The 13,830-nt window shown below is 36.8% G+C and overlaps 1 protein-coding gene across 2 annotated transcripts in view; it reads right to left on the bottom strand.

Annotated features, from left to right (window-relative positions):
- Positions 1–13,830, bottom strand: part of SYNE1 (spectrin repeat containing nuclear envelope protein 1) — a 451,046-nt gene that overhangs the window by 173,488 nt on the left and 263,728 nt on the right. For both annotated transcript variants that reach the window (XM_032836376.1, XM_032836375.1), the window contains exons 78-86: positions 10,098–10,435; positions 9,758–9,902; positions 8,554–8,772; positions 6,855–7,114; positions 5,364–5,529; positions 4,460–4,615; positions 2,220–2,372; positions 1,432–1,614; positions 358–495 (exon numbers count right to left, since the gene is read on the bottom strand). In XM_032836376.1, coding sequence (XP_032692267.1) covers positions 358–495; positions 1,432–1,614; positions 2,220–2,372; positions 4,460–4,615; positions 5,364–5,529; positions 6,855–7,114; positions 8,554–8,772; positions 9,758–9,902; positions 10,098–10,435 — 1,758 coding nt within the window. The remainder of the gene's footprint in view (positions 1–357; positions 496–1,431; positions 1,615–2,219; positions 2,373–4,459; positions 4,616–5,363; positions 5,530–6,854; positions 7,115–8,553; positions 8,773–9,757; positions 9,903–10,097; positions 10,436–13,830) is intronic.

The following is a 13,830-nucleotide window of genomic DNA, read 5'->3' on the forward strand; positions in this document are numbered from 1 at the left end:
TCATCTTTCCACATACCACATCTCTTCCTGGGGAAGAATTTTCCACCATATCCCCCAACATGTGATTTTTTCAAAGAAGCCGCAAAAAAAGACCTACATAGAGCTGATTATTTGGGGTCTCAGAGAAAGAAAAGTCTAGGGGAGATAGAGGATACTATTATTTATACAGTCTAATGAAATCTTATGGGTAACCACTTTCTTCCATGGATGAGTCATTAAGGCTACCTTACTTTTCTTTTTCTCTGGCACCTGCATTAACTCTACATCATGGTCCTTTAAATTTTCTATCAGTCTAGCCAGTTATATCAAATTTCTCTCTTAGTTACTCTTTGAAAATGATTTTTTTCCCAAAGTTACCTGATGTAAAATGTATTGTTCTCGAAGCTGATGTGCTGAATTCCATGTAATCTTTCCATGTAGCAACACTTTTGCCTTTTCAATCCACTTCAGAATGAAATCAAGCATTTCACTGTATTCTTCTAAATGGGATGCCGCCTGAAAAATCATTACCATTCACATAGCAATGTCAACTCTGCTTCATGAGCTAGAAATCAGTCTTCTACTTCTCTTTAGATACAGTAATCCTAGGGGATGATTGTTATAATATCCGTAATATCTAAAGGTAACATGAATAATCATTTCCTTGTTGAAAACCTGTCAAGGACTTTCCAGCGACTTTAGGATCAAGTCCAAGTACTTAATACGCTTGAATAACTGTCTTCTAAAATTATTCCCTATTCTCATCTCTTAGTCATCTGTCTAGGACCTCTCTATCCCTTCTCCCATACTCCACCCTCACTGAGTAAGGAGGCTTGGTACTGTAATTCATTAATTGCCAAATTGTGATTTAGTTTGTCCCTGATTATAGAAAAAAACACATAATCAATTTATGAAGGTGAATTTACAGTCAACCATTATGATGGATGTGTGACCTGAACCTATTCAACAGTAAATGCCAAGAGTATATATATGTGCATTTTTACATATATATCTTATGTCTTACATATATTATATATATATATCTTATGTCTTATGCCTTTAAATATATTTTTATATATAGATATACTTTATATATATATGTATACATACATATATATATTATTTTAAGATACTTGAATTCACCCCATACTGATTTTGTAAAACATGTTACTGGATGAGTATTCATTTCACAAACTACTTCTCCAGTTGACAAAATATTCATTCCGAAAGTCCATTATATGACCACGTTTGTCAATGTATTGACAATACGGTTTGATATAAAATAAAGGCAAGCTTACATGTAAATTTTAGGAACACAGGTGTGGTATGAAATGAGCTACCCTTAACTACCCTCATCATTGTCCATATTACCTTTTGATTAATTTTCAAAAGAAAAAGCGACCACTGAATTTCTGCCTTAGAAGAGTTTGACTCCTGGCCCGGAAGACATACCTGACCGAGCGTGGAGAGCCGGTTCTCAGCCTGCCTAAGGGTCTGCTGATGAAGTTCAATCAGCTTTCCTATCTTCTTAGCCAGCGGTTTACCCAGTTGGCCATTCTGTTCTGAGAATTTCTGTATTGCTGCATCTAGTTCCACTAATTTTAAATTACAGCCATCCAATTCTTCTCCTAGCACCTAAATGGAAATCAACACAAAAGGACATCAGACTACAGAAAGTAAATTTCTCCAGATTTTCCAAGATCAAGGGTGATATTTTAAATGATTTTTGTAAATGCCAACTATTATAAAGAATACTTCGACTCCGATCAGGTCATTTCTCTTTCTTCAGTTAGAAAGGCAGAGTAGGCAGGATGTTTTGTAATCCTGGTGTTTGTCTCCTATGAGGCTGAGGGAGAAGGTTAATGTTTTCCTTCTGCCCCACCCAAAAAGGATTCGTCACTTACCTCATCAGCAGAGCGAGAACACAGATTTAACCACCAAGACCATTCATTTTGGAATTTTTATACTTATATTCCCAAATCATTATTTGTTCCTTTGACACTCTTCCCTCTTACACACATGAATAAGTAGTTATATTAATACACTTCCAAAGTAATGCTGTAAGTAATCTATGTTATGTTTCTAAAATGTCTTACTGCCTGCATTTACTATTTGGTTTTAAGGAAGCTTGCTAATCAAGAAAACTTTTTTTTTTCTCCTCTATATCCCTAAGATAAACTAACTCCAAAAAACAGTAAATTCATTCAATAACACCTCTTATGTTTCCACTTTTTCCTTACCTTTTGGTCAGTTTTAGCTTGTGCTAAATTATCTGTCTTCGTTCTCAGCTTACTTAGAATAGTTGTGAGATCTTTGGCTATGTTCTGAATTTGCCGGCTGAATTCCTGGCTCATGGCTTTGCTCTGTTCAACTTCTCTTACTTTGTCCTGGATCTAAATAATCAATGAGAATAGCAAAATCAACCATGATTTATAAATTGCGTAATTGCCGCTAAAAACCTCAATCTTCAGATCTTGACAAGAGACACTCTACGTGGTTAACACTACTTTGGCGTTGATGCTCCTTGTCAGACCACCCCGTGTCGTTGCTAGCTCTCATGGCTTTCCACGCAGCTTTGCCTCCCCTGACCTTTATGCCTCCACTCTTTCTTTGTGCTGCTGTTTCAGCAAAGGAACAAGCAATGCGTGTACAGTGATCTATGCACCAAATATTTATAAACTACTCATAAATCGCAGTATGTATACAGCTGAGTTTGAATCCTAGCTTCTCCACTCACCAACTTTGGAATACAAATTCCTTTAACCCTTTTTCTCCACAATATGAAAAACACTGCTAGATCACTGGAAGCATCTGGATTTGTTCCCAAGCATCTTTTTATAAGCTAGCTGTTGGTGATCTCTTAACCCTTTTGCCAACTTCCCAAGTACATCCCTATATCAAAAAAGTGTTAAGCAGAGCCAATAAAAAGAAAAGTTTAAAAAGTACAGTTAACAATTATAAGTTTCAAATAGCTTTGGTTTGATTTGATAACAGTGATATTTTTGCTTATAATAAAATGCTTAAGAGAAAACAATAAAGAAATATTGTCTTTACATAAGTGAGAAGTACTTTAGTATAGAGGAAACATGCCTTAAGAATACTTTTCAGGGGAGCCTGGGGGGCTTGGTCGAGTGTCCAACTCTTGGTTTCAGCTCAGGTCATGATCTCAGAGTTGTGAGATGGGGCCCTCACTTGTTCAGTGGGGAGTCTGCTTGGGATTCTCTCTCTCTCTCTCTCCCCGTTTTCCTCCTCCCCTCCCCCTGCTCACACTTGCTCTCTCTCTCACACATAAATAAATAAACTTAAAAAAAAAAGAATACTTCTTTGACCTTCATTATTTTGAGTTGAGTGCCAACATAAGTGGGATGCATGAGAGTAACTCTAACAGAGAAATTTATCCAGAGAAAAAGAAAAATTTTTTAAGATCTGAACTTGCCAAGTCATCCTTCCCAGTAGACCTTCCAATGTCTAAGAAGAAAAACCAAAGAGGCCAATTAAATATTTAAAATAGAAAATAACATTTTAGTTTAGGTCAATGTCATGATGTAGTAGCATTGGATTTTGAAGAAGTTTTTAAAACACTTTGCACTATACATTGGAGGGTCCAAAAAATGCAGTGCACTTGTGTGAATTTTATAATTGCTACAATGTGACACTATTTTCCGTTTCATGTAGCACTTTGGAATTAGTGGTATATATTGTCTTTGTCCCCTATGGACTGTTTTCAACTTAACTGTACTTTAGCATTATGTCACCGGGGAGGTCTTAAAAAGCTATTATGATTCCTTACAGATGCTACTAAAGCTATTTTCACTATATGAAAGCATGTTCTCTTTTTGGGACCTAAGATAGAACTCTCCCTCTGATCTCAGTGCTAATACTGATTATGCAACACTTTGTTTAAAAAAAAAGATTTTAAATTTATAGACATGAATTGGCTCATATGTCACTTCCTTCTTTGGTCATTTGAAAGCTAGGGTTTATTTGAAGGGCCTTCCTCTAGAAATATTATAGGACCCACCAATGTGTATTTTGGATAATAACTTCTTCCCTGGCTTTACCTCCTTTTTTTTTTTTTTTTACTTTGATTTTCCTTCTTTTTTCAAATATCTTCACCTACTTAACTCATATTTTGCTGAACTGAAATAAGAGCTAGAAGAGTAACTGGCAGGTCCTGAGACTCAAATCATTTTTGTTGAATACATGAAATATAGCTATAAAAATTTTTTAAGTCATTTATTTTAGAGAAAGTCTAAGTAGAAAAGTTACTTTTTAATTGTATGACATTACTGTTCATATCTGCGATCATCTGATATATTTTTTGCCAACAAATAAGACCTCTAATATAATATTATTGTTTTATACTGATGTGTTTTTAACTGTTTTCATGAAGACATGACTGTGAAAATCAAGAACCCTCATACAAGAGCTCTGAGCCTCTGAAAGAATGGAAAGGCATACTTTGTGCCCCTCGGTTTACCTGATCATAAATAGTTCCCAATTCCAGGGCCACCTCGGCTAACTGGAGGGACAGTTCAGAAGGCAAGATGGAGTAGAGACCTAGGTACTTATTCTTCTGCTCTTCAGTCATTTTCTCAATGTTCTGTCGGTGATTTGTGGCTTCTGTTAGGAGAATCTAAAAAAAAAAAAAGATAAAAAATTAGAAACTTCCGGGAACCTGATAAGGAAATTCATTTTTATGGGTGCAGAGACAAGACTATGTATCGTTCATCAATATATGAAGTTTGGATTTAGAGAAATATCTTTAAAAAAAACAAACTCAAGCCTTTCTTTAGTCTCTGGGGAGAAGCAGGTCCCTTTATACAGGACAAAAGAAAGTACCTTGAAATAATAATAAAGTTGTTTTGTATAATAAAATGATAATACATAAATAATAATATAATATATAATATATAAAAATATAAAATAATAATATAAAAATATATAAAATAACAATAAAAAATAATATAAAATATATTTAAATATAAATATAATAATATAAAAATATATAATAAAAATAAAATAATATATAAAATATAAAATATTTTAATATCAATAAAATATATACTATAATAATAAAATAAAATATATTTAATAACAATAATATAAAATATTAATATAAATGAGTAATAATATAATATAATATAAATATATAATAAAATAATAACATAATATAATATAAAAATATATAGTAAATATAAAATAAATATAAAATTAAAAAATATATTTATATATAATATAATATAAAATAATAAAATCCTTTTATATATTGCATTTCTGAAAAATTTTCATTCAATACTCACTGAAAACAAACAAATATATCTCATTAAAATCAAGATGACATTTTTAAATGATGGGTATAGGGAATTAAGAGAGCGTGGTACCTGAAGTTCTTCAAGCTGAGCCTCTATTTCTATGGTTGGGTTCCCCAAATATTCCTTTGTTTCCTGAATCCAGGATTTCACCGCGTTGATCTGAGTCTCCACAACATCTCGCTCCTCGAGCTCCTGCTTTACCGCCTTCCCTTGACGCTTCACCTTGTCCTGTATGCTTCAGAAGCAGCAACGGGAGAAACCAGAAGAGGATTTGAAATGAAAGGAAGTCCCTACCCATGACATCCTCTTATCAAAAACAGACATGAGGAGAGTAAAGCCTCCTGTCTTTTTTCTGGAAGTAAAGATGCTTCCCAGTGAGAAAATGTTCAGTACCACTTAGGCCAAGCACAGCAGAAGAATATGAAGTTAATGGCTGATCCCCAGAAAACTGAGAGTTCACACACTCTGAAGCCGTAAATTACAATGAATTCTCCTCTCTTAAGTAGCTGGAGATCATTTGCTTATTCACTTCTTCTTTGGAAATTGACTCAAATGGCGCAGAATCCTGAGCATTTAAAGGTAATGTGTAATTGGAATATTTGTGGCTATTAGAGGTCAGTCTCTAAACAGAGTATAAAGTTTTGGAAATCTGGCAATTAATAATGTTCAACATCCAGATTGTAAGTTTTTATTGGAATTGGCAAAGGCTTGGTAAAAGAGTGTAAGTAAGTGAAGTCAGATTATCCTGAATTTGTTTATAGGTACAAGAAGTAAGTACAGGCTATGGATGAGCACTATTAGTTAATACAGGATAAAATTATCTACCGACATTTTCCCCTCTGGCTCAGTAAGTGAACCGGGCTGGTTATACATCGTTAAGATTACCATTCTCTTTCCTAAGTTCACTATCAGGAATTAGCTATTATTTATCTGGACTTTGATATTACCCTTGCTCTGATCTCCCCATCCTCCAGTTTCACCAATGAGTTCACAAACTTCATCAAAATGAAGTTCTCAATAGCTCTCACATGTTTACCTTTCAAGCTTCATTTCTCAGGAATCGCCCTGTCACCCAACAGCTCCTTGAAAGTGACAGGATCACATCCAAGCTCTCTTACACTCTACTCCCCTCTTGGCTAACCTCTCCTCCCTCTTCACAGCCTAGCTCAGTCCTGCCTAGTCTTCAGCATAAGCACCCGTCCTGAAGGGAAGCCTTCCTTGATTCCTCTCAGTGTAGCTGCCTCTGCTGCCTATGCCCTTACCGCCATGCTCTGCCAAAATGCTTCCGTAGCTGTCGGTCTCTGCTGCTTGACTGTAAACCTCATGAAGGTAGAGATTGAATCTGTGTGGCTCGTTACTGTATTCCTAAATACTACCAGTATATATTTGCCAGATCAATACTTGAAGAGTTAAGAAAAATGAAAAGTAGGGATGAAGGGAACAGTTCCCCACGTTTTTAAGACGGCACGATGGGAGCCTCCCCAGACTCTACTACAATGCTTATCCCTTTGGGCCATGGCCAAGGTTAGTAACAGAGAATGAAAGCAAGTGTATGCTTACTTCAGGCACCGATCTTGCATGGCCGTGATTTCCTGGACGATGGATGGCTCTCCTCCGGGGGATGGCGTGGCTCCGTCCTGGAGCATGCTCAGTGCTTGCTGCTGCAGGAGGCCCAAGGCCAAGTGCTGCTGTTCCAGCTCCAGAAGGAGCGTGTCATGATGGTCAAGAAGAGTGAAGAGCTCTGCCTTGGAGGCTTTCTCTGCTGAACTGTCCGGTAATTTACCTTGCAGCTGATCAATCATTTCACTGGCTTTTGTAACCTGATGACAAATGTATATACTATGAAGCTCAAAAATAAACTGAAAAGAGAGCAATCCCAATAATTGCCATATTTGACATTAAGGCATTGAAGCATGTTAAAGTTGATGGCATGGACTCTAAATTTCAGGGACTAGACATGAACTATCTCCTTAACATGAAAGGAGAGATCTTTGCGTTTTAAGACTTAATCTCAAAATAATGGGGCAATTGCAGATGGCATAGCATAGAAAAGGTTGCTTTTTTTTTTAACTAAAAAGATAAAAGAAAAACTCTTTCCAAAATTTATGTTAACATGAATGTGTGCCTTTGAGTCATTAAGGAAGTTATGGTTTAAAACACTGAAGCCTACTTAAAAGATAAAAGGAATTAAATATGGGATTTTGGGGGTGCCTGGGTGGCTCAGTGGGTTAAGCCTCTGCCTTCAGCTCAGGTCATGATCCCAGGGTCCTGGGATTGAGCCCTACATCAGGCTCTCTGCTTAGCAGGGAGCCTGCTTCTCCCTTTCTATCTGCCTACTTCTGCCTACTTGTGATTTCTCTCTCTGTCAAATAAATAAATAATATTTAAAACAAATAGGATTTTGGAAATGAGTTAAATTCCCACTCATTTTCATGGCAAACAAAGTATTAAAAAAAATTTTAAAAGAAAGTATTTTATACTTTTTCAAGGCCAGGTAAGAAATTTAAAAAAAAAAAAAAGATTTATTCATTTATTGGAGAAAGAGTGTGTGAGAGTGGAGGAAGGAGCAGAGGGAGAGAATCTCAAACAGACTCCGACTGAGTGGGGGAGCCCCACTGGGAGCTCAGTCTCAGGACCCATGAGATCATGACCTCAGCCAAAACCAAGAGTCAGGTGCTTAACTGACTAAGCCACCCAGCAGCCCTATTTTTCTTTAAGACTTATTTATTTATTTGGGGAGGGGTATAAGATGATTTCATGAAGAGCGTAGCAAATGGGGCAAAGTGGGCTTGGATTCCTTTCAAAATTTAATTGCTTGGTTTTCTCATTAAAATAATCAGACCCTGGGGAGACTTGGTGGCTCAGTCCATTGAGCGTCTGACTCTTGATTTTGGCTCAGGTCATGATCTCAGTGTTGTGGGATTGAGCCCCTGAGCCAGGCTCTGTGCTCAGTGGGGAGTCTCTCCTTTTCCCTCTGTCCTTCCCTCTGTTCTCATTCTCTCTCTTTCTCTCTCTCTCTAAAAATAAATAAATCTTAAAAAAATGAATCTTAACAAAATAGTCAGACCCTGATTTGGGATTAAATTGCACATTGCATTTCATAATTTGGCTTTCATGTCACTGAAATAGAGACTTAAAAAAAGAAAGGCTTGTTGCTTTACAGGAAGCCAATTTCTAAAAGGGAACAAAAAGTGCTTTTCAAAATACATTGTTTTCAGCAAGGAAACAGTTCTTTGAGCCCATCACTAGTGGAAATTACCTTAGTGTTAAAGCTCTTCCATTCCTCTACAGCATCTTCCAGTATCTTCTCCTGGTCCTGAGCCACCGCACGGAGACGTGTCCAGCGCTGCCAGACGGTAGTCATCGACCTGCTTATGGCTGCTTTGCTTGCATCGTTTCCAGTTTTTTCCAGTTGTGAAGTTTTATCCTCAAGGGCCACAACTTTCTCGTGGAAAGAGTTAACTAGTGACACTAAAGACTGAGATAGAAAGAGGGCAAAAAAGGTTATGAGGAGAGACTGATTTTTCAAAAGTACTATGGATTTCAATAAAGCCCAAAGTAACCTGCAAAAAGAAATGTTCCTACATATTTTTATTTTCCTCTGGTAACTCTTACTTTTACACTTAATTTTTAATTGACTTGGGCTTGAGTCTTTAAAGGAGATAAGGTAAATTTATGTCTTTACTGAAAATTTATTTATTAAAATATTTTATTTATTAAAAATAAATGTTTATTTGTGACTTGAGATAACGTTTTCCCAATTTCAAAGGGCAGAAAATATAAGTGCACTGAATTTGATATTTAAATATGTTACATTCTACCATATATTGCTGTGATGTATGAGTGAGACTCAGTTATTAGTATCTGAATATTATTTGAATTTATTAAAGTTATTACCAGAACACTTTTACTGAAATTTATTAAGTGTCATATCTTATCAGAAGCAAATTTCTCTGGTCTTTTTGTGAAACTAGCTGTGCATTTCAACAGGAATCCTAAAAAGGTGATAGTATTTAATTAAGTTCACACTACTGCAAAATGTGACTAAATGTATCCGTTTCACATTTAATATCCTTTTTGTATTTAAATGCATCCAGGTGTGGGATGCCTGGTTGGCTCAGTTGGTTAAGTATCAGGTGTGGGATGCCTGGTTGGCTCAGTTGGTTAAGTATCTGCCTTCAGCTCAGCTCATGATCTTAGGGTCCTGGGATCGAGTCCCGTATCGGGCGCCTTGCTCAGCAGAGAGCCTGCTTCTCTTTCTGTATCTGCCTGCCTCTCTGCCTACTTGTGCGTGCTCTCTCTCTCTGACAAATAAATAAATAAAATCTTAAAAAATAAAAAAATAAGAAATAAACGCATCCAGGTGGAAATGAAGACTTACTAACCTGTCTGGAACTCTCAGATGACAAAGACCCATTACAATTACAATGAAAGTATATTTAAGACAACAACCAAAAACCAACCTTGTGTTCTGACAATTTTCCTTCTGCTTCATGACTGGAAGAAGTCTTCGATAAAGAAAACTCAGACAATTTCTTTTCTGCATCATTCATCAGTTCGATAACCTCTTCCCTTGCTTTTTGATAATCCTGCCACTGGGCTGAACATCTTGAAAAAGTCAAATAAAATCCAGTAAGCAACACAAAATCACACATTTCTGAGCAGAGCTCTGATGTCAATATGACTAACGATACTTAAGAGAGAAGAATGAATTTACGTGCTAATGTACATCATTGGCATATTCCTCTTTTCCATGTGAAAATTCATTTCCCTGAAATAGAAAAACTAAAACAACTTTAATACCTCTGCAAGAGATCTAACTGGGCATGCGAGTCCCGTATTATCCTCTGGCTCTTCTCTTCCAGGGAAGCCATTTTCTGTGCTAGGTCCTCCTTTCCAGTCGGCTTGATGAGTGGGTCCAAGCTGGCTACCAGGCCTTGGAGCTCCTCCAGATGGCTGTGGAACTGATCTTCTGTGCTAAAAAATTCCATGTGGCTTTTGAGATTCTCCTCTGCACTCTCCACATCTAGGCCATTGCCTGCTAGTTGTAGCATTTCGTGAGCGTCCTCAAGCCAGTCATTAGCTGCTTGAGATACCTGATAATACCTTTGACATTGACTATATATTTGAGTTAAGACAGCCTGAAAAACAGTAATTGCAAGCAAAATCAACTCTCAATTGCAATGTATTTACTAGAAATCGTATAATTTTTTTTCTACTTCTTTTCCAGTCCTCAGTCATGTGGATATATGTGTATAAGGGAACTGATAAGTTGGTGGAATTTTTTGAGGCATAATTCACCATTATCTTTTATTTTTCCTTCTGCTATTCTTGTTATGATTTTACTATGGCGTTAAAATAAATAAACCTATACAGAAATAGAAATAGAATAGAAATCTTTTGGTGGGATCTTCACTATTTCTGAAGCTTTGCTCTCTCCCTTTTAAAAATAAATATATAATGCTTTGCAAATAGGAGAGGCTGAATATTTACCAACGTGAAATAATGTCTCAGTAGGCTAGAGTATAACACCAGTGGGAATGCAAACTGGCATAGCTGCTATGGAAAGCAGGATGGAAGTTCCTAAAGAAATTAAAAATAGAACCACCATAGAATATAGCAATCCCACTTCTGGGTATTAGTCCAAAGGATAAATGAAATCATTATTTTGAAAAGATATCTGTACTCCCATGGTTATAGCAGCATTTTTCACTAGCCAATGTATGAAAACAACCTAAGCATTTATCCACAGTTGAATGGTTAAAGAAAATACAGTCTACAAAAATAAACTCAGAATGGATTAGAGACCTAAATGTGAGACCTAAAACCATTAAGTCCTAGAAAAAAACATAGGCAGTAATTTCTTTGACATTGGCCTTAGCAACATTTTTCTAGATATGTCTCCTCAGGCAAAGGACACAAAAACAAAAATGAACTATTGGAACAGCAAGAGCATGAAAATCTTTTGCAGAACAAAGGAAACCATCAACGAAAAGGTAACCTACTGAATGGAAGATATTCACAAATGATATATCCAATTAGGGATTAATATCCAAAATACATAAAAAAACTTATATAATGCAATACCAGAAACCCCACAAACAATCCAATTAAAATGGGCAGAGGACCTGAATAGACACTTTCCCCAAAAAACACATAGAGATGGCAAAAAGACACATGAAAGGATGCTCAACATCACTCATCACCAGGGCAACAGAAATCAAAACCACAAGGAGCCATCACCTTACACCTGTCAGAATGGAGAGCATCAAAAAGACAAGAAATAAGACAAGTGTTGGTGAGGATGCAGAGAAAAAGGAACCCTCATACCTGTTGATGAGAATGTAAACTGGTGCCACTGTGGAAAATGGTATGGAGGTTCCTCAAAAAGTTTAAAAATAGAAATACCAAATGATCCAGTATCTCTACTACTGGATATTTACCCAGAGAAAATGAAAACGCTAATTCAAAAGATATATGCACTCTTATGTTTCTAGCAGCATTATTTACAATAGCCAAGATACGGAAGTAACCCAAGTGTCCATCGAAAGATGAATGGATAAGGAAGCTGTGGTATATATACACAATGGAATACTACTCAGCCATAAAAACGAAGGAGATCTTGCCATTTGTGACAAGCGGGATGGACCGAGAGGTTATTATGCTGGGTGACATCAGTCCGACAAAGGCAAATACCATATGATTTCACTTACATGTGGGATATAAAAACAAAACAGATGAGCAAACAAAAAGCAGAAACAAACCCCAGAACACAGAGAAAAATTGATGGTTGTCAGAGGCAAGGTGGATGGCGGGATGGGTAAATGAATGAAAGGGAGTGGGAGGTCCAAACTTTGAGTCATGGAATGAGTAAGTCAGGGGGATGAAAGGTACAGCTTGGGGAATACAGTTGGTGGTACTGTAATAGTGTTGTATGTTGACAGATGGTAGCTACACTTATGGTGAGCATAAGTGTAGACGTGACGTAGAGTGTGGTCAAATCACTATGTCACACACCTGAAACTAATGTGATGTGTATCAGCAATACTTCAATTAAAAAAAAATAAAAGAAACTATTGTAAATATGAATACTGTTCAGCCTTAATAAAGAAGTAAGTCCTGTCATTTGAGAAAACGTGAATGAACCTGGAGGATATGACAGAGAGATCACAAGTAGGCAGAGAGGCAGGCAGAGAGGGTGGGGGAAGCAGGCTCCTTGCTGAGCAGAGAGCCCAATGCAGGACTCAATCCCAGGACCCTGAATCATGACCTGAGCCGAAGGCAGAGCCTTAACCCACTAAGCCACCCAGGTGCCCCAAACCTGGAGGATATGATACTAAGTAAAATAAGCCAGAGAGAGACAAATACCACATGGTCTCACTTACATATGGAATCTAAAGAAAAAAAAAAAAGTGAAATCACAGAAACTAAGCAGACTAGTGGTTGCTGGGGGGATAGGGGAGGTTGGTAAAATGGTACAAATTTTTAGTTTTAAGTTGAATAAAGTCTGAGGATCTAATGTGCAACATGATGACTATTGTTAATAACACTGTATTGTATAATTGAAATTTGCTAAGACATGAGAAATTAAATGTTCTCACCAAAACAAAAAATGTGAAGTGATGGGTGTATTAATTCACTCAATCGGAGAAATCCTTTCACAGTGTTTACATATATCAAACCATTACATTGTACGCTTTAAATATCTTAGAATTTTGTTTGTCAGTTAACCCTCAATAAAGATGGGGGTGGGAGGTAGGAAGTACAACAACCCCAAACTTCTGAACTGGCATTCGCCAGAGTAAATAGCAATTTCTGGAAGTGAACTAGTAGTCCCTAAGTCTTGAACAGAGACTAAAACAGAAAAGTTTAAGAATGGAAAGATGACCCCATAAAGTAAAATCCATTCAAATCCAGAAGGAAAGGGAAGAGTGTATCTGGGCAGCAGGGACTGGACAAGACAAGCCATCACTGTGCGAGCACATGTAGAAAGTACAGGCAAGACTGGCACTTAATAAGGAAAGAATATGGGTGGCCAGGTGCAGAATCAGCGGTGGAGATGAATGACGCCCCGGGAACCACAACCTTCAGTCACTGGGGCCAAGACAATCAATAAGACCATCAATCACAAGATGCCAGAAGTAGGGACACCTTAACAGGGGCAAGATTTTGGTTCCAAAATAAAAAAAATCAAAAGAAACAAGCTAACAGGACAGATGTCTCTCCAGAATGACAGTTCCAGGTAACTTCTGTCCGGATTCTTCACTCTAGGGTAAATACTTGATGGTTACAGGGAAATTAAAAAAAAAAAACAAAAAACAAAAACAACAAAAAAAAAAACTTTTAACAGGGACCTTGAATCAACCAACAAATGTAAAAGTATACTAACTAGACTATAGTCTGAGAAGTCAGAACTTTAGCTATGAAGTTGCCCAAGATTTTTCCCAAATGTTAAGATGAAAAAAAGATTTATTATTTGGTGTTAACCTTAATCTCTGTGGAAAATAAGATTAAATGATAGCTAGGATACATCAGG

Source organism: Lontra canadensis, unplaced genomic scaffold (assembly GCF_010015895.1).
Source record: "Lontra canadensis isolate GAN:19392208 unplaced genomic scaffold, GSC_riverotter_1.0 scaffold92, whole genome shotgun sequence".
In the NCBI taxonomy this organism is placed as follows: Eukaryota; Metazoa; Chordata; class Mammalia; order Carnivora; family Mustelidae; genus Lontra; species Lontra canadensis.